This window comes from Microtus ochrogaster, linkage group LG4 (genome assembly GCF_000317375.1).
Source record: "Microtus ochrogaster isolate Prairie Vole_2 linkage group LG4, MicOch1.0, whole genome shotgun sequence".
NCBI classification, from domain to species: domain Eukaryota; kingdom Metazoa; phylum Chordata; class Mammalia; order Rodentia; family Cricetidae; genus Microtus; species Microtus ochrogaster.
The window spans coordinates 38,739,393-38,760,488 of record NC_022030.1 but is presented as its reverse complement, the minus strand read 5'-3'; the positions used below and the strand labels follow the sequence as shown (position 1 = coordinate 38,760,488).

Genomic DNA, 21,096 nt, shown 5'->3' with positions numbered 1-21,096 from the left:
GTGGGTGCACCCCTCTTGGTCCTGACTTCCTTGCTCATCTTCTCCCTCCTTCTGTTCCTCATTGGGACTTTGGGAGCTCAGTCCAGTGTTTCAGTTGCTTGGTTTTGCGCATCGAACTGAATCAATTTTAAAGCTGAATTTGTAGTTGGACAATTTCATACAGGTATATATAATATATTCTGATTCCTCTCTTCCACCCTCTCTCTTACCTCCTTTCTGGCCTTACCAACACTCACCTCCCATCCAGACCTGCCCCTTTCCCAACCTTTTTTCGCTCTGTTTCATTTAATCTGAGTTGTCTATGTAAGCACTGAACTGGAAGTGTCCACTGGAACATGGTCAGTGTCATCAGGGGTCACCCAATTTTTTAATTATAATTTAAAACAAACTTAGACGGTGGATAAAAGTATTTTATAGTGACTCAATGTACTCATAAAATCAAAAAAAGGAAAAAACTCAAGCAGAAAATGACACATTTATTAGTGCACAGGGTTCTTTACAACCACTATCATTAAATTGCTACTTCAGCTTTACAAAAGATTTACAAACTCAAACTTGAATCTTCAGTTAGGATTAAATATGCTGTTTTCCTATGTAATGTTACCAGTTAAATATTAAAGACTTAATTCACAGATCTTTGTGCCAAGCAAATTACATTTTATGAGCTTGCAAACAGCATACAATTTTGTTGTAACATTTAAAGAAAAAAATAGTTCTGAGTAGAAAAGACTCAGGGTTAAGATGACCCGTGGCAGGGAGATGGCTGGGAGATATGAGTGCTGAAGTCCTGAGCTGATTCCGAGACCCCCATGATGAAGGAAAGAAGTGGAGCCCATTCCTGAAAGGTGTTCAGTGACTGTCCCACGTGTGCTTGTATACACACACACACACACACACACACACAAGCACACACACTCATAAACACAGAAATGTAATGAAAAGATGCCCGGCTAACATACAATGACACCACTCGATATTCTCTACACTAACGAGCACACCGCCTTGGATCTTTCCACTCTAGCGAATCTTGACAGACTAGATAATGGTTGCTCATCTGACAAACCGCTTGGATATTGTTTAGACACATTTAAAGAATACTTCAAGGAAAGATTAAACTATGGGGGAAATGTTCGGGAAAGGCTGTGTCTCTCACTCCAGGTACTATTATAATAATGACATCATGGACAGATGTGATAATTACCACAATTGCTAGAGGAAAATTGAGGTCTGGCCTCCCGCTCCAGCATAAACAGAACTGTCCAACAGTTTCAAGGAAGAGCTGTTTGAGTCATAAGCTTTACAGTGATCTTTCATGTCTACATTCTAGACAAAAACTGAGCCAAAACAGCACTATTGCATGCCTTTTTCATGTGCTTACTGAAGGGCCAATGTTGGGAAGAACTTGGATCAGAGAGATTAGAAATACCACTGGAAATAAGACTAAAAACAATGACTTTAGAACTTTAACTTTTAGAATTCCAACCTCTTAACTCATACTTCTTACCCATAAATAAGCAAACTGTCGGGGGGGAGGTCTGTTTTAGCTCTTTTAGTGGGGGTGTGAGCATCTGAATACCCTCTACCAAACTCTCCTGCAGTCTTCTCTAACCACCAGTGACGCTGTCGGCAAGACATGCTTCTTGAAGCCACATAAAGCTCCCAAATACCCGAACTTCTACTCAGATGGAGTATTCTGCTTGGGTGAGTGTGGAGAAGATAGGCTGAGCTGGCACTCACTGAGTGCATTCATTTTCAAAATAGATATTGTGATCTCTGATGTCCTCCACAGAGAACGCAATTGAAATGACCAAACCAAGTAACTTATCAGGTGGCATCTAGGCTAACTAGGATAGGTGTTTAATTCACTGAGCCAATTCAAACAGATGAACTTGCAAGGTATTATCAAGTCCACAGACAGCTTTCTTACCTGAGAGACTTGGGCACCATGTTAGCTAGCTTTTGTGTAAGTAAGAAACGCATATTTCCTTTATTTTTTTATTAAAGGGGGGGTTCTTGAAATGCGCTAGACATTGTACAGAAAGCTTTCTAAGGTCCCGTTATGAGTCCCTACCGCCAGAGAAGATAAGCATCAGCTTGTCCCACTCTACAAATCAGTAAATGAAGTCAGAACACAGCCCAGATACAGACCCCAGCTCCAAAGCCCGACCCCATCTGCTGCCCTCAAACTACACAAATTAGAAGGCCATTTTCCCTGCCCTCAAAGGGTTTACAGTCATTCAAAAGAGATAAGCTGCTGCCACAGTCACCAAATAAAAAGAGTAAGAAAATAGAAGATGACAAACTCTTCCCAGCTTTTAGAGAGGTCACTGCTAAAACAAAAGGCTGGACAATGCGTACCAATCACATGTGTGCTTGGTAACTTTGACCAAAGGCATGTTAATGTCTACAGATGAAAAGCCTGGAGATTTCAGAGTCACGCCAGGAGTTCACTCATTGCCATTTCTCAGTATGTACTCAAACAAGCTCACTGTAAAGAAGAAAACAAAAGGCAAAGAAAAGTGAGTCTCTGTGGACAAGGCTAAGAAGGTCCACAAGTCTGGCAGCCCTGGCCTGTCCCCAAACACAGCTTCTGAGTCGCCGCCCTTAAAAGAAACGCATTACTACTGCGTAATTACTCCTTCAATTATTCCCCATGCAAATACTGCAGGTTTGCTTGTGATTTGCTCTAATTAGCTAATTTTGTTTTCATTGCTTCAGTAATTGATTTGAATACAACAGCATTAATAACTGCTTTATATCTGCGTACGCATTTAGTTTCAAACAATATTCCTGAGTTTGTTTACCTGAAAACACCCATACAGATGAAAAGCAAAACAGGCATACTGTTAAGTTCTTAGATATGATTTAGACTTTCAAAAAAGAATGTTAATGAAAAGCAGTGAGCAAAAATCTCTTCTTTCGTAGAAGACCATTTATAATAATACAAATCCAACAGAGGTATGAGGTTGTTCTTAGCTACAGCCTGATTCAGCTTTTCTTGACTTACAGTTCTTATAAGCAGATCATGAATAACTATCATTCTGTATAACTTGTCAAATGCCAATCACCGCTCCAGAAAATGCCCAGCCATAATTTCTAATGCTCATTATTACCTTGTTTCACAATCAAACTGAGACCCTACGAGATCTGTCCAGGAGACCCACATTTAATAAGAATCAAGATAAAGAGGAAAGCACACTCAATTCTATAGTTTTTAGAAATATGATTAAATTATTTTTCAGTAACAAATTACAGGCTATTTAGGTACCACCCAAAAACTGTAGAGTCTTCTGCGATGGGCAAATTATCAGGCTTAATTTATTCTGGACATTATATTTAGGCTGTGAAATGGTTTCACAAAATGTGTCTTACAAATAAAATAATTACTTTTAATAGTTTTTAAAAATTGTTTTCTTCAGCATGTTAAGCACATCCCTGACTTTTTTATTTGTTTACTTGTTATTTTTTGCAACAATGTCTTCCTATGTAGTCCTGGTAGCCTAGAACTCAATTTGTAGAGCAGGCTGGTCTCAAACTCACAGAGATCGACATATTTCTGCCTCCCTTGTGCTGGCATTAAAGCCCTGAACCATCACTCCCACTTGGCCTTATTATTTATGGGCCTCATGAACCTCTTCTTCACAGTAATTTACACAGTATAATACACATAATTTTCATCTCATATCTCATAAAGTTTTATTAAAGAATTAACACAGGGTTAATTTCAGAAAAAATGTTTCAACGGGTAAAAGGCAGCCTGGAGCTCCCAGAAAGTCTTCTCATGCTGCGGTGAGAAGAAATGGCAGCTGAGGGACAGGACCAATGTCTAAGGCATCCCTGTCAGTTTCAGAATACACTAGTTGGATATTTTATATACAGAGTATAGTACTAACACATTATGAAAAAGATAAAGCCAATCAATGAGTCCAAGATGGCCTCTGGTCACAGTACCAGTTCAGTCCATTAGATAATCTTCTGTAGATACTGCTAGCTACACACACACACACACACACACACACACACACACACACCATTCTCATAGCTTGGCCTGGCTTCCAACTAGCTATGTAGCAAAGAATGACCTACTTCTGATCTTTTTGGTTTGGTTTGGTTTGGTTTGGTTTGGTTTGGTTTTTTGAGACAGGGGTTCTCTGTGTAGTCCCGACTGTCCTGGAATTTGCTCTGTAGACCGAGCTGGCCTCAAACTCTGAGATCCACCTGCCTCTGCCTCCCGAGTGCTGGGATCAAAGGCGAGCATCTCCACGACCTCCACCTGGCACTCCAGACTTTCATTCTCCTTCCTGATAGCTAAGACAGGAGAGTACTGCCGTGCCTGGTTTATATGCTACTAGACACAGAGCCAGGGCCTTGTGCATACAAGACAAGCAGTCCACCAACAGCTCCATCTGTAATCCCTGCACTCTTAATGTTGATGCTGCTTTTACTAGCCAGAGATTTAGGTCAAACACGTAAGATGCTGGTCTTCATCCACCCTCCCAGCTTGCAGTTCAGGCAATCTGAAGAAGCCTGTTTCTTCCCACTAAATCCAGAGGTTTCCCATTCGCCTTCCACACATCCACTCTATGGCCATATTCCTCACTCAGGCAAGAAAGATCCTAAAAGACTGATAAATTCTGATTTTCTTCTGTTTACATTTTATGAGAAAAAACAAACAGGAGATACAGATTCTATTTCATTTGCCATCTGACTGTCTACTAGCTCTTATTTTACCAATTCCAGTGAAGGGTTTTCTCCCTCACTTACAAGTTTGCTATTCTAATTCTTCTTGACTTGTCTTTGGTTTTTCTCATATTTCACACCTCTACTCTTTATTTTTCCCCCTTTTCCTTTTCAAATGTCTCAACTTATTTCACTGGCCCTACCCAATTAATAGTATACCATAGTCATCTTACAAAAAACAAGTTTTGTCTGAACATGTTCACACAAAATATTAGCAATCCTTGGTCTGGGGCGATGACTCAGTGGATAAACTGTTTGCTGTGAGGGCAGAAGGACCTGAGTTCAGATCCCTGGAACTCACTTTAAAAAAACAAGCCAGTTGTGGTAGGATGCACCTGTAATCCTAGCTCTGGAGGATGCAAACACAGGCAGATCCCAAGGCTTCCCTGGCCAGCCAGTCTAGCCAAATGGGTAAATTCTGGGTTCAGTGAGAGAGCTACTCTCAGAACCAGTACTGCAGAGAAAAATAGGGGAAGACCACAATGTTGACCTCTGGTGTCACATGTGCCCATACACGCTACACACAGAAATAAAAACAGAAAATAAAATTTAAAAACACGGAGCAACACTCAATGTAGTCATAAACTGATAAGCATTAAAAAGAGAATAATAAGGCTATTATAAGGAATAAACTTGTAGCCAGGAGGTGGTGGTGCTTGCCTGTAATGCCACCACTCAGGAGACAGAGGCAGGTTAATCTCTGTGAGTTTGAGGCCAGCCTGGACTACAAAGCAAGTTCTTGGACAGCCAGAGCTGTTACACAGAGAAAACTTGTCTCAAAAAAACTGAAAGAAGGAAAGAAAAGAAGGAAGGAAGGAAGGAAGGAAGGAAGGAAGGAAGGAAGGCTTGTCCTATATGAGACAGAACAGAAAATCTATGTATAATTTTTAACTCCTACTCATATTTCTTTTCCCGTTTTCTGCTACAATTTCTCCCTTGTTTTTGCCAGAAATCATTTTAGCATGCTGATATGCATTGCTGAGTACATAACATCTTAATCTATGAATGAACAGCACCCACATGTAGGAGTACAACACATTACACATAACATCTTAATCTATGAATGACCAGCACCCACATTTAGGAGTACAACACATTACCTGCAATTTTAGCTGCAAGAACTAAGAAAATATTTTACAGACAACTAAAGCAGTATTCAATCAATACGAGGCTAATATTTGCATCCAGAAGTACCCTTGGGTTTCAGTATTTACCCTCAGTAGCACTTGACCCGTTCAGAGGATGCGACAGCACTGCCATTTGAGGCTGATCCTGGGGGAGAGCTGCAACCAGCTCTCTTACAGAGCAGCTCCACGTTTCAGTTATTTGAAAGAATGCTAACTAAATTCACCTACTTCTTCATTTTAATTACACAAGTAACAAATGCATTTGTTCTTTATAAGAGTTCCAAAGAATTAAATCTCTTTACAATTAAAAAAGAAGACCTGTCTACACACAGATCATAAAATTTCATAAAGGGCATGGGTTTTATTGTGGTTGTGGTTTTATACACATGTTCATATATGTGCCTTAAAATATAAGTAGCATTTTCTTGTACAAAATAAAATGGGACTGTTATCTAATTAATTAATGGGCTCTCTAATTTGTTGATTTGTACTCAAACTAAAGGCACTCAAATTCATTAACCATGTACAGAACTAGCTTTGCTGTTATAGACTGCATAAAAGCGATCTTTTGAATTCATGTTGCTGAGACATGGGGGAATCTATTTTTTAATTTATCCTCTTCTCCAGATCCTGGACCTAAACAGTCATTGGGTAGTAAATTTGAGACAGGTGAACAGCATACAGTTTAGGTTTTGAGAATTTAGATTCACAGCCAACAAGAGTATTCTTTTCCGCTAGTCTATAATAAGCAAAATCAACTACTGTTTTCAAGCACTTTATAAAAGTTTAATATTGTAATAGAATTCACTTTATCTTTCAAAATAACATAACTATCAGTATTCTTTATCTCTCAAATAACACAATCATCAATATTCTTACTCTGTGTAATTTCGAAACGGTCCCCCAAATGATTAGCAACTGCCTACTTACTGTTTAGCAGCTACACTTTCTATTAAAGGGCCTATTTTCCAATTTTCAAAAAAATAAATAAGTGATCTCAGCAATGTTTTGTAAAATATTTTGTAATTGGTAACTAAGCAAATTCTCAGACATAAAAGTTACATAAATGCAACTTCTAAACCTAAACAGTAATCAATATACTGAAACTTAAGAAATATCAGACAATGTAAAAGATAAATATTTATCCAAGTCTAAATAAAGATCACATATAAGCATTTTATAAGGGAAATTTATTTGTACAAACAAATATTATGTATTCAAAAATGTGTATATTTTAAAAATCAAAAGTAAAACATGAAACCTTATGAGAACAGCCATAGTAGAAATGTCTATACAGTATAGTTAAAAAACAAAACGTGCCCTTGCAGAACTCAACTGGAAATTCTCCATGTTAATTCAACTGAAAGAGAATAATGCAGTACCCTCAGCACTTCAAAACATTCCCAAGCCTTACATTTAGTAAGAAGGAGGCAGAGCTGATATGGTGAAGTGTAAGGAGATCTACAGCTTCAATGATAATAAGAGAGAAATGACAAAAATGTCAAGGGTGTCGACACCATGAATGTTAATTTATTAGAACGTGACTTTTCCCTGATTAATTACATGCTCTTCAAAATATCTGCAGTGCACAAGAAAAGTTAATTGAAGCATTTCATCTTGTGCACGCTACTAAAAACAGCTTCACATAAGTGACAGAGAGCTGCCTTTAAAATTACATATGGAATTCAATCTGTAAACTCTAAATGTTCTACGGAAAGATGGCACAATAGTACTGGAGACGATGATACCTCACGGAAGCCCTTACAGCATCGTTATCTTAGGGCCTGCTGAAAATGATGGGGTGGGAAAACTTTAAAGAGAGCCATAGATTCTAACAGACCATCTTTACGGGACGGCCCTCAAAATGATAAATCTTTTAGACTGAGGTATTATAAAAATAAACACATACTTAGAAAGACACAGGTATATGAAGATTTAAAGTCATTTAACATCAGAATTCCAAATTGCATCGACTTGGTCAAAAGCACCTATTTTAAGTAGGAGTGTAATATGGTGACCTTAATTCATTCAATAAATGGGTTTTGGCCTTCTACAGGACATAGCATATACGGTGACTAGGGAGACAGATGAAATGTGACCATGGCTCCAATGGCAGCAGGAAAAATCTCAGACTTGTTTCTTTGCAATCAACTTGTGACCCCATAATACAAATATATTCTTCAAAAATATCCTGTAATCTGTACACAATACTTACAATATCCTTTATAATAGCTACCATGAAATATTATAATTCTGAGAGAGAATCTCATTTGCAATGGTCAGATTATGTCAGTGGTTCTAGGGAACCAATGCTTTGGCTTTGTTCTTTCAAACCTTGAGCTCACTGAAGGCGACTTTCCCGAGTGTTGGAGCTCTTTCTCATCTTCACCTAAAGCAGCACTAATGCCTCCTACACTGCTGACCACATTCACCTCTCAGTGTTTCTGTGACTCCAAGCTGAAGCGGATGAGGGAGCCTATACAGGCAGTGTAAGATTGCCTTTACTGAGTTAAGGTTTAAAGTCAACATTTAGCAAATTTAAGACAGATATAAATCACATTAAAGAAAATGAATAGATCCCAAGTATTGCTTATAACTTGATTACATGTGTTAATGTAGGTAACAGACAGAATTTGACTGAGCAAGGTGACAGAGGTAAGAGAAGAAGGAGCAGAAAAGAGGGAGGAAGAAATTATTGTTTTATATTATTATTATGCTATTATTATTATTTATTAATATTATTTTGAAACTTTTGGCTAAAACCAGAGCTGGGCACCTACATCTACTACCATTTAAAGGAGAAGGAACTATTTCAAAGAACTTCGACTCCCAGGGGCAGCACTACCTCTGTGGTGGGCTGAATACAGTGCCCTGAAATACTTGAATCTGTACCTCTCACCTAATGGCCTTCACGATTGCCCATGCAGTCAGTTCACAAGAGAGCCAAGGGGGTGGTGCAGGCCCTATGTTGTGGGATGAAATAGCAGTTCACAGGACCCTTAGAGACGCCCTATTCAGGACACCTAGCTCTCCATCCCTTAACAGCAGCCATGTATCACATAAAGTAAGTTCACTTTAGAGATCTCTGAATGGATTACATAACGGAAGTCTCAGGTGTTTTTGCTATTAACATTCATATAGAATATGATGGCATCTTAGGAAATTACAATTTTAAAATCAAATTCTCTAATACATATTTTAAACAAAAAGTATGTTAATTAAGGTATTAGTGGTAACACATCATTCCCTAGGTAATATTATACATTTTTAAAAAATAATAATAGAGTACCTACATACTTATCTCAAAGTTCTTAAAAAGAATCTGAATTAGAATGTTAAAATTCCTTGACTATGTAGTAGAACTGACTGACACCTAGCTAATAATTAGTCATGTATTATAAGTTACTTGTTTATTAAGAAAGATACAGGTTACAGAATAAAGGTAATTCATTAGAATATAAACATTTGGATTTATGGTACATATTAGGCTTAGAGTTTTTAAATATATATAATTTATAACAATAAATATGCCTCAAAAACTTTAAAGAAAAGGACTCAGATATTTTATTTAAAAACCAGTGAGTCAATCCCATAAGTTAACTCAACTTCTCAAAATAGAATAAAGGGATTCGATTAAGCAAGGAGTTTACAAAGTCATGTGCTTATCCATTTCAACAGAGAATTTTTACTAAATGGGATAATCGAGAAAATAAGGCCACTGGTCAAAATTCTAACAACTACTGCTGACTGAATTTTTTTTTTTTTTTGGTTTTTTTCGAGACAGGGTTTCTCTGTGGTTTTGGAGCCTGTCCTGGAACTAGCTCTTGTAGACCAGGCTGGTCTCGAACTCACAGAGATCCGCCTGCCTCTGCCTCCCGAGTGCTGGGATTAAAGGCATGCGCCACCACCGCCCGGCCTGCTGACTGAATTTTTAAGAACACTGAAGTGGCATTGAAGTGATGCAGGACAGGACAATGAAATGAACGGGCACAGTTGCCACTGACAAGGGCCTCATACTTCAATCTAGCCTGTCCCCCGCTGACTGCTATCACCTCCCAAATTCAAAACTAGGAATTTTTTTTCCAGTGGCTTTGCTCAAAGTGTTTCCCGTCTTTGCTGACTGACAGGACACAGCCCAGTCTAACCAGCAACTTAAGGATCACACTCAGTTTCCCATCTCCTAAACGCTTCCATCAAAGTCCTGTACACTTTAAAATGTGACCCACATCCTTCTCGCCTTCTTCATCTCGTTACCACTGGCTCTCGTTGCTCGTCACTTAATCAGTACAGCAGCCTGCTAGAGATGCCCCACTGGCCATCCACAGCCTGCTCCCCACCCCCACCTCCATGTTACAGCCACTTAAACCCACGTCAATCAAATAAATAAATAAATAAATAAAACGAAGTCACCTGCTTCCTTAGCACCCTGGGCTCCACTCAAAGTTAAAGCCAGGTTTCCTGTCATACACGATATTCCAGCATCCTACCTTGACTAACTTCCCAGAGTCATCCCCCAGAGTCATCTGTGCCTTCAAATTTCTACAGGCCAGCTTTACACCACAAATACCAACCTGCTCATTTCTCTTTCTCAGAATGCTATATGTTTTTTTTCACCCGTCACTGGGAGTAGCCATTTAGAGAAAGTCTTTCGCTTCTTTCCTAACTCCTTCATGCTTACTACATGTCAGCTAAAACAGCTTCTCTCTAGAAAATTCCCTCTGAAGTCGTATGACATCTCACCTCTTAGAATCAACTCAGCTTACTAGAGTATGATACTGGGCATAAGTTGCTGTCTGTCCCATCAGAGTATAGCTCGTGAGGAGAAAAGCTAGCAGACCTCTTCATCCTCCTCACCACAGAGAGATTAGCGGGCCAACATTTGCCAACTTAATCTACTAGGATAATACAGCAGAGTAGCAATCATCTGAGACTAATAATCATATTCTAAATTGACTTCAAACAATTAAGATAGCATACCAAAAATGTACAATGTGGACTACGAAGTGATCACAAGATAAGAATTTATGGCACTCTGGGCTAGAGAGATGGCTCAGTGGTTAAGATCACACCGGCTCTAGCAGGGGATCTGAATTTGGATTCCAGAACGCATTGCCACCTGCCACTTCAGCTCCCAGGGACCTGACATTCCTTTCTGAACTCTGCAGGCATCTGAACATCGGCACAGTTATCCCCCTGTAGACATACTCACAAATATAATGAAAAACAAAATAAGTTTTTATAAAAGAACTCATCATACCGAATTCAGAAGCATTAAATGAGATTAAGTTTAAGATGGGGACTCTAGGAAAAGAAGTGATGGCCACCATGGCTAGAAACTCTGCTAGGATTTTCTGTTTGCTGTCTTAACGACCGATGTCTCTGTAGCACAAACGATAGGCAAGGGCCTCTACACACACTGCAAAGATCTCTCCATACACCACAACGAAAAACCTTTAGTTATGAACACTGAAAACACTAAAGAAAAATCCAGTAATTAGGCAAACTCTACTTTTTTCTAGTCAAACACTTCATAGATGCGCTAAGTAACAGATAATATTTTTCTTCTATTTTTATACCAAATTATCAGAAATACTGCCTCTGTTCTGTGCCCCATGCAGTAAACAGCCAGAGAAAAAGACCCAGATTTTAGTCTGCATCTGGAGACAATCCTTTTTTCCTTATGAGTCTTTAGTACATAAAATAAATAATAAATAAATAAATGACTCTACTATTCTGAGCAGCAGCCTCCGTGATGACGCCGAATCAGATCCGACCGTGTGCTGGCAGTGTTGCTGAGCAGTTAGTTCTCCTGTATTCTCTCATCTAACTATTGCAACAGCGGGTAGGTTTTAGTCGCCCCAAATTCCAGGTGAGAAACTGGAGCCCAAGGACGTGAAGGAAACACTGTACTTCACATATAGATCAGAAGTTAGTAGGTCACTGAGAAGGCAGGCGTTCGAGCGTAAGTCAGTGAACACTCGCACACCTTTCCATGTTCAGCTTTATGCCATCAAGTGTAGAAATTCCTTCCCTCCTCAGAGAGTTACTGTGGAGACTAAGTCAAGAGCATTAACGCATCATCCGGGCACCTGCTGTACCCTCAACAACAGCGGCACGTTACCCCTCCCAACCCACCACTGATAAGAATTGCAAAGAAAAACGAATTCCTAAATATCCCTTATCAGTTTCAAGTAGAGACATGGGAGTATCTGCTGACAAAGGAAAATACTATCAGATACATATAATACATAATATATATATATATGATGTACATATACATATATAAGATATAAAAAAGAAAAGCAAGGTATTTTGCTTCATTTTTTGGACTTTGACACTTATATTCAATAATATCACAAGGTCAAAAATACATCAATATTCAAAATACATCAATGTACCAAAAGGGAAGAGAAGCATTGGCTCCCAAGGTCTTCCTGCATGACATCTTATAAGAAGAATCCCAGTGAACTTAGTCAACCATGTTACATTTACAAAGAGAAAATGTCCTTCAAGTAGGAGAGACAGAGTCTGACATATACATAACCTTTTTAACAGGAAGCTGTCTTGTTTTTGAAGAAAGACCTTAATTCTCATCTCTAAACAGCCTTAAAAAGAAAGAAAGAAAGAAAGAAAGAAAGAAAGAAAGAAAGAAAGAAAGAAAGAAAGAAAAATGGGGCAGCCAGGCTAAAATGAGGTGCAGGGAAAGAAATCAATAGTTTTGCTTCAATTACCAGCAAATATATGCTTACAATTGTTCCTTTTAAACTTTTTTCCTTCCTTTCTCCTTTTGATAGTTATGACACTTAAGTCTGATAGCTATGAAGACAGTAAGCCAGAGCTTTTTTTTGTTGCTTTACATTTATTAGCAAAGAGGACTAAATGTCAACATATATACCTGCATATGAGCAACCGTGCACTCACGCGCGCGCACACACACACACACACACACACACACACTTCACTGCTATGAGTCCAAACCTATGGTGTTACATTAGGAACATGGAAACACAGCTGAGCATGACTGCCAAACTTAAGCTGTAGAAGACAACTCGGAAAGCCAGGGAGTCCCATAAGAAGCCATATTGAACAAATCACCTTGGAAGGCAGCTTGAGAGGAACAGTGACATCTCTCCATCTTCACAAAGATTCTCCTCTACTTCTAAATGCTGGTCTTTTGTCACTAAACCATGGCTCAACATTGGACACAGCAGACACCATCACAGGCTGCCATGGCGGTGACAACAGTTAGCTAACCAACCCCCAAGGCAATATCCCAACTCAGAATTTTGTCTTCCTTCGGTGTCTTAAGAGGTCAACTGACTTCTTCCAGCCTCAATTTTCACATGCAAGAAATAGAACTCGGGATACATGTCTGCCTCACTGTGTTCTAAAAACAGAAACTAGCTATGAAAAGGAGGAATGTAAAACGCTATGAAAAGAATAAACTAGATTCTCTGACCTGATTATTGAGGAGAGCCCTGCAGAACTAGAATGACTACTTCTTCCGATTCCATACGTGCCACCTGGCCATCAAGCTGACTGAGCAACCACAGTCACTGCACAGCTGGGGCTTTGCAGTGACAGAAACAAAGTTTAAGCCACACCGGATTTTCATGTTTCTTAAGTTATAACCTGCTACGAAATGCAATTTATTGGCATGAAAGTAGATGCAAGGGAGATTATGAATTTTAACCTTAAAACAAATGTTCAGAGACTGATGAGATGGTTCAGTGGGCAAAAGAGATTGCTGCCAATCCTGATAGCCTGAGTTTCGTAACCAATAATCCACATGGTGGAAGGAAAGAACTGAGGGAAAGCAACTCCCCTATGGCCTCACCATAGCATGTGCACATACATACACACTGATTAGTTAGTAGATATATTTTTAAATGAAATGTTAAAGCCAGTCAGCTGTTAAGTATAGACTATTTGAAACTGATACTCAGGCAAGGTCACCAAAATTGGGAACAAGCTAACCCAGAAACAGACTGAGTCACAAGCGAAGTTTCATCTCATGGGCCAAAACACAATACGGATTATTTTTATATCACCCTGTCTGAGCTGTCTATCTCAGATTCTTAACTTCCAGATTCTGTTTCTAAAATCACAAACACTGTGGATTTCCAGTGGCCATCAAGGTACATACTGTCACTCTGACACTGAAGAGTGTCAGCAAACTCAACATGGATACTAATGATCTCAGGCAACGATGCTCATCTGCCCATCAAAGAGATTTTTATTCCAGAAGTAAAAAATCTAAAGCGTTTGATAAAATAACACTCTAAAACATAGGAAGGTATCAGTAAAGACATTCCGATCACTAATATCTGTTACTTCCTTGAAGGTTGTCTTAGTCATAATTTTAAAACTCAAAACTGTCAGACGTGATAACATTCTTCATTCTCTCCCAGGCTGTCCCTGCTCTATTCTAGTACTGTCAAATTACGATAGCTGCTGTCACTGTTCTTACGCCATGGCTGGCACCCAGTGTACAGATGCCCTTCATCTTAGAATAGTCACCGAGGCCACTAAACTGATGACCGGTATCTTACTTATAGTGATACTGATCCCTTCCCTGAAGGCAGAGCTGGTGGCACTATGGGCAGTATGCTAGTTTTTAGAAGACCATGCATTGTTGTTGTTGTTTTCTTCTTTTAGCTTTATAAAAAGATCCCCCCTCCCCCACACACACATGGATCTCTCTTTCCCACTACGACACGCTGTCTCATCCTATCAGAAAGTTTTCACACTGACTTCCAGCTTTGATACCTTCCAGTCCAAACTTTAATTCCATGTTTGGAAGAAGCGGACTTGCACGAAATACACTAGAAGACTATCTTTTAATGCAGAGAACATGTTATTTTCATGTATCAAAGTCAACGGCGTGTGTAAACAGATAAAGAAGCAAGTGATCTTACATATGAGTGGATTTTCAGGCCCCACTTACAAAATGTATTCCAAGTTACAAACATCTGAGGGAAAGGTCTCTCTTCTAGTTAGCAAATAAGAGTCTTCCTCGAACTCTATTTGCTTGGGCCATCTAAAATGCTGATATACTCCCAGATCTCAGAGAGGAAAACTGGGTATCTTCTCCATCTAACACCTAAGTGGGTAACCTAGATACTGCAAAGAGAGGCTACAGAAAGGATGCAACACACAGCTCTGAAGTCTGAGCCAAAATATTTAACCAGCAACTCTAAAAACATGGAAAGCTTAGCTAAAAACTCTACTAACATGGAATTGCCACGGCCTAGTAAATAAAAAAAAAAAAAAACCTCACAAAACTATCAAACTTACGTTTACTGTTGCTGGGTGAGGAAAGATCTAGTGTGAACAGAAAAAAAAAAGCAATTCTTATTTGTTCAAACTAATCATTGCCATACTTTGTAATGTTTATTTTGAAAAGAAGAGAGATTCCTCTTTGAATGAAGAAATCAGAAAAGCAGATCCCAAAGCAAAGATTTGCATGCTAATTTTCTGGCAGTTACTAGGGATGGTGACAGATTAGTCTGACCAACAGGACTCTCTCTTTTATATTCTCTATGGTTTTGAAAGTAGCTAAAAATTAACCAGAATCCAGTAGGAACTCCCTATAAATCTAACTTGACCTACTAGACATTTTTATAAAAAAGTTGTTTCTGACAAATAAAAACATTTTCTACCAAAGTACTAATAACATTAAATATTAAAGTGCAAAATCTCTATATACTATTACAGGAATATAACTTTTCTCAAATCAATAAGTGAAAAAAAAAAGAGCGCTACAAGATCCATCACAGGAGAGTAACGATATAATTCACTCAACAGCATCATTATTTTTCCCTTCTACAACACAGTGGGATTTCAAAGTCTGCCTCGAGAATGAAATTTTCTGAATAAGCTTTCCTCATTCATAAAAAGAAAGAAAATTTTTAAACAAAGTAAAGTCAAAGAGTTCAATCACAATTTCAAGTCGTTTGCTAGAATTATTTGAAGGTAATGAATGTGCAAAATGTATTCAAGAGGAATTGACAAACTTTTGCTTAGAATTCAGAAGTCTTCACTAATTATAAAGTTTATAACTTTACAAGAACTTGTCGGGTTAAGGAGAGAACATGAAAGGTGAATTTCTCTCAGATAACCAGAACTGATTTAGTATGCTTATAATTAAGTAGGTTATTCAGTTATCAAATCTTCAAAAAAGAAAAGTCTCCTTCACATATCACCCAAATAGAAAAGTCGTAAATTAAACTAAACTTAATATAAACCATGACCTTTCTACTTAAGACTGAAACATATACCCAAAGTACAAAGGAAAGGGCCTCTCAAGTTGTTCTGAGAAGGAGTGGCAGACCATTGGCACTTAATTAACTAATCTGATAAAACGTTTTAATTAGGAGGCAAACTACAATCTTAACAAATAAAAGCATCTTGTCCTCAGACACTGACAGCATGCCAACTGCCTTTTGGGTACACCCAACAATGAATATTCCATTCCATATTAGAAGACACTAATATTAGAAAAGAGCCCAAACTGCCATGCCTGCAGACCGAAAACATGCTTTGCAAAAGTCTTCCTTCCTTTCTGGACGATCTAAAACAAGCTGCTTCTGACTTTGCCACAGAAAGGGATGTGAATGAGTTCCACAAAGTGTCAATGACATTGCACTTCTAATCCTCTGGGAGAGAGATTTTTACACTGCCTCATCTCTTTTTAAAAAGCAAGCAACACTTCAGTTCTACCACTGGTGCTTTAGCTTCATACCAAGACAAGAAAAAATTCCTTCTACTTTAGAAAAAAAGAACTATGAAGAAGACTTTGGAAAAACGACACATTACCATAATTTTTTATCAAGCAACAACAAAGCTAGGTAAGGACTTGGAAGTCGAAACAATAGTCAGCAAATCCTAACATTTCTTACCTGGCACAGGTAAGCACCAGCTCGCAAACGCCACCTTGGGATAGTTCAGACTAGTAAGTAGGCTCATGGTTTATGATACTAGAATGAACGGAAATAAATCTGAGTTGTTCTTTTCTTAGCAAACGCTACAGCAGTAGCCACACCACAGAGTGAGCAGACCCCACAGACTGGACAAGTTCAAATTTCTCACTTGAGAATTAAAAAAGAAAAAAAAAAACATAAAACGAAGACTTACTGCTAGTCATGTGACTTGGCGAGGCGTGCTGTCCATTGGGTGTGCTTGAGGTGAGGTCAATGGCCATACTGGCGTGCTCCCCTTCAGGTGAAAGCTCATTCTCGCCTGCTTTCAAAAAATACAATCTTTTGGTTTCTGTTCATTGTCACATAACATGTAACTACTCGGACTGCCTCAGATTCAAAGAGCATGCTACATTGAATGCTTAAGAAACATGCTTGTCTTTTAAGAGAATCTACAAGGAAATAAAATATACAGTAAATGAATGAAATGAAAAAAACCAAAAACACAACTAGCCCATAATAAAAAAAATGAACAAACTTTATTATCATAAAACTCCTACAGGTCAATGGGGATAGGAAGTATTTAACATCCAAAATTATCCTAGTGAAAGCAGTAAGTTTTTTTTCCTTAAGAATCAAATTTAATTCCTCCATATAGAATTCTTAAAGTGAATGGTTTCTAAAACGTTAGCTGGATAGTTCAAAAAGAGCTTGCTTTAAAAAAATTTTTGACTTTAAGAAGCTAATTCTTTCATATTATGTGTCTGGAAAATTAGGCTACCTAGTAGTAAATCTCTAGTACACACCACACCACAAGATATATCTGTAACGGTAATCTGTAAATATATTCTAAATTTAAATTCAATGGTAACCAATCAAATAGTAAAGTAAAGCTCTGTAAGCTACAATCATTAAATAATGTTTTTATTAAATGAGTATATTTCTATGCCCCCTTCTTATTTTGCTTCTGTTAGAACTTCCTCATATTCTTTAATATAAAATGATGACGAGCAGATAAAATTAGAGAACTCGTAATAAAAGCTCCTGGCTCAGGAATTCACATGCAGGTAACCCAAGGCTAACTTTATTACCCACGGCAAATTAATGAAAGTAAATACTCACATGTTAAGTAGCCATCAATAGCCTCTGCTTCCATAGTCAAAGTGCAGTGCTGTAAAACAAAAGATTATGACCTTAACCCAAGGAGTCCTCCTTGGATCTGCCATTAAATTCTTAACTTATTTGAAGCCCCAAGCAGTTAGTCCATGTTGCTCCTGCAACCTGTGCCCAAGAAACATACTACAGGGTACTGTGTGTGCTCATTTGCAAGTCATTGAACTCTCTGCAAATGATCTGATTCCTGCTGGAGATAGGATAGGGAAGATTAAGTGTGTTGTGAGATGGGCTGTAGCAAGAAAAGAATGCCTCTTAACCAAAATTTACCTGTTTTAGCAGGGAAAAAAAATGCAGAGGGGGTATACCTCAAATTTGCCATCTATCACTGCTATGTAAGTATTTTACCATTCCCTACTTCCCAATCACACTGCTCTTTGAGGACTTCCCTCGTATACAGACAGCTCTATTCACAATTGTTGCAAGTTGGTTCATCATGTTCTAATAGGGAGGGGGAGAACAAACAAACAGAAGAAAACAAAACAAAACAAAACTACTCAGTGCTAGATTGTATCTTGAAGACTTGTGCAGCAGTTGGCCAACTCTCCGGCTTGTATTGACATTTTAGCCTACCCCAAATTCTGCGTAAGCACCTGTTCAGCGTACCCTTAATTTCCTGCCAGACCTCGGCTGGAGACAAACGCCAAGCCTACTTAAGACATTCGGATTTCCAACATTTCAGAAACTTTTGGCTGTGCACGAGGGGATCATTTTCTACCCAAGTATTAGGGAATGGTTTTCAGGCACCAGCAACACAAAACAGAACTTAATCCTCAGAAACAAAAGTAAACTCCAAGAGACGACAGCCCCTAGCTTTGATTCCAGAGTGAAAGATCGATAATCTAACTGTATTCTTTGAGAGGAAAAGTTAAAGAATTGACAAGTCCTGAAGAGATTTTTTTTTTTTACTTATTTTTTTTTCTTTGGCCCTGGTCCTTTTTGCCTTTAGTTTCAAAACTCTCACAGCACCAGCAGCTAAATTATTCACAATGAGCCATTTCTGTATTGATCGCCAAGTATATTTAGCCCTGGCTCCTGGAATTTCTCCATTACTTACTGGAAAACAGGCAGCTTCACTTCTTGTCTCCAAAACCACTTCCCTTCTCCCTCCCTCCCCTTCACCACCAGCCTCCCTACCCCCCCAACCCAAAAAAACTTTTCTTTCTTTCTTTATGAAATAATCAGATCAAATTCTCACCTTAGTAACTACATAGCAGCTAAAGCCCGACCTGCTCGACTCTTATCAAATTCTTTCAATTATGATTACATAAGGTTTTAAAGAAAGGGATCCATAAAGTTTAAAGGGGAACAGTTTCTACGGAGATCTTACAGATGCGTCTATCTCTTTAAAAATGTACACATTTAACACACACACTAAAAAGGAGGCGTCAGTTAGAAGCAAAAGAAGTCTACCCCATCAGTGAAATGGTTATTAAACCCTCAGAGAAGAAAAAGAAAGAAAAAGAAAAAGGAGAAAGAGAAACGAAATGTACATACAAAAGAAATTGTCCTTTGATTAAAAAACATTCATCACCATTTCCAGCTCTGTCGGGAGATCCCAGCTTCTTCTAACCCCTCAAAGAGGAGGTGACAATGTCGGGCTGAAGAGAAACGGAGAAAGAAAGAAAGAAGTTTTTTGTGTCCCCCCCCTCCCCTCCCTGGCCCCCTCCAGGCCAAGCCCCCCGCAGAGTTCAAGGCGAGGAGGAGGAGGGGAAGCACTTTACAGGTGGGTCATTCCAAGCCCGAATCCAGCAAACAGATCGGCTGATAAACAAAACCAAGAAATGAGAGAGAAGGAACACTCCCCCCACCTCCTCCTCCTTCTCCTCCTCCTTGTCCTCCTCCTCCCCCGCCCCCGCCCCCTCGTCCCTTTGGGATGGTCTAGTAGGAAAAGTCACTCAGGAATGGCACCACGTACTTTCAGGAAAGAGGAAAAAAAGAGAGAGGGAGGGAGAGAGAGAGAGGTCAGTCAGTGCTACAGCAATGCGATTAACAAGAAGAGAAAAAACTTGATCCACCGGTTCCTTAAGAATCGACCAAAAGCTAAGACAAGAAAACTGAAAGAAAAAAGGGGAGGGGGTACGAGGGGAGGGACAGTCAGGCAGAACCCAGCAAGGAACCTAGGCCAACTTCACAGGACTGTTTTGTGGCCTCTGGCGAAATAGAAAAAAAGAAAAAGAAATTAAATGAAGATTCCATCTCTCGCCCATACCAGAACCTGTCAAAGCGATTTAACTGCCGCTTTTATACATGTGTCACCCTGGGTTATTTTTTATTTATTTTTGTTTTGTTTTGTTTTGAATCTCAGCAGGATAATACCTTCTATCTAGACAGCTGAAATTTATGCCAGGCTATCCAAGCTCTCCTCTTGGAATTCAAGTTAAAACAAAGCAAAAACAAGTCCAAATCCGTGACAGCTATAGAGATGAGAACTGATGAATCCATTAACATCCCAGAAGCAAATTACAAGAAGGGGACGATACATTAAGGACATCATCTTCAATCAGATTCCCTGTGCGTCCTTTACAGAAAGCATTACCCTAATCAAAGCCACAACCCATCCCTCCCCAAAGAAAAGCGCCTATCTTATTATTATTATTACTGGTTAACAGCAACAAGTCATTCTATCACAACACACTGCTAAACAAGATTCCACATAATTACACTTAACTTTGAAAACACTCCCCCCTTTGCAAACCATACACAAATTGATATATAATCTATGAATCAGAAGACAAATAGAACAAGAGCGGTTCTTCCCCACGCAAAAAGCCAAGCGGAGATTTACCTCAGCAGTGCATGCAGTAAAATAATCCCATCACCCTTTTGTTTGTGTTTACTGTTAGTGTGTCCTCTCCCTCTCTCTTTCTTTCTTTCCTGTGCCTAACGTGTGTTTGTGCACTGCAGTTGGTGGTGGAAACTAAGGCAGTGGATCTGTAGCTAAGGGTAATCCTGTTTTTACTTCCTCCATCTTCAGCGAGGAGCAGGGTTAGCCCGGGACAGCTGGTCAAACCCCGAGAAACCGATCCGGCGGAGCCCGAGCACATCTCCCCCGCCGGCCGGGCTCGCGCAGACACCCGCGGGCGGAGGGCAGGCAGCGGAGGTGGCGGCGGCGGCGGCGGCCGCGACCCCGGGGG

At 39.2% G+C, this 21,096-nt stretch overlaps 1 protein-coding gene across 1 annotated transcript in view; it reads right to left on the bottom strand.

Annotated features, from left to right (window-relative positions):
* Positions 1 to 20,956, bottom strand: part of Ikzf2 (IKAROS family zinc finger 2) — a 142,671-nt gene extending 121,715 nt beyond the window's left edge. Inside the window, exons 1-4 of the mRNA XM_005361421.2 lie at positions 20,748 to 20,956; positions 19,457 to 19,560; positions 17,909 to 17,957; positions 17,004 to 17,108 (exon numbers count right to left, since the gene is read on the bottom strand). Coding sequence (XP_005361478.1) covers positions 17,004 to 17,108; positions 17,909 to 17,957; positions 19,457 to 19,486 — 184 coding nt within the window. The 5' untranslated portion in view covers positions 19,487 to 19,560; positions 20,748 to 20,956. The remainder of the gene's footprint in view (positions 1 to 17,003; positions 17,109 to 17,908; positions 17,958 to 19,456; positions 19,561 to 20,747) is intronic.
* Positions 20,957 to 21,096: the final 140 nt, after the last annotated feature.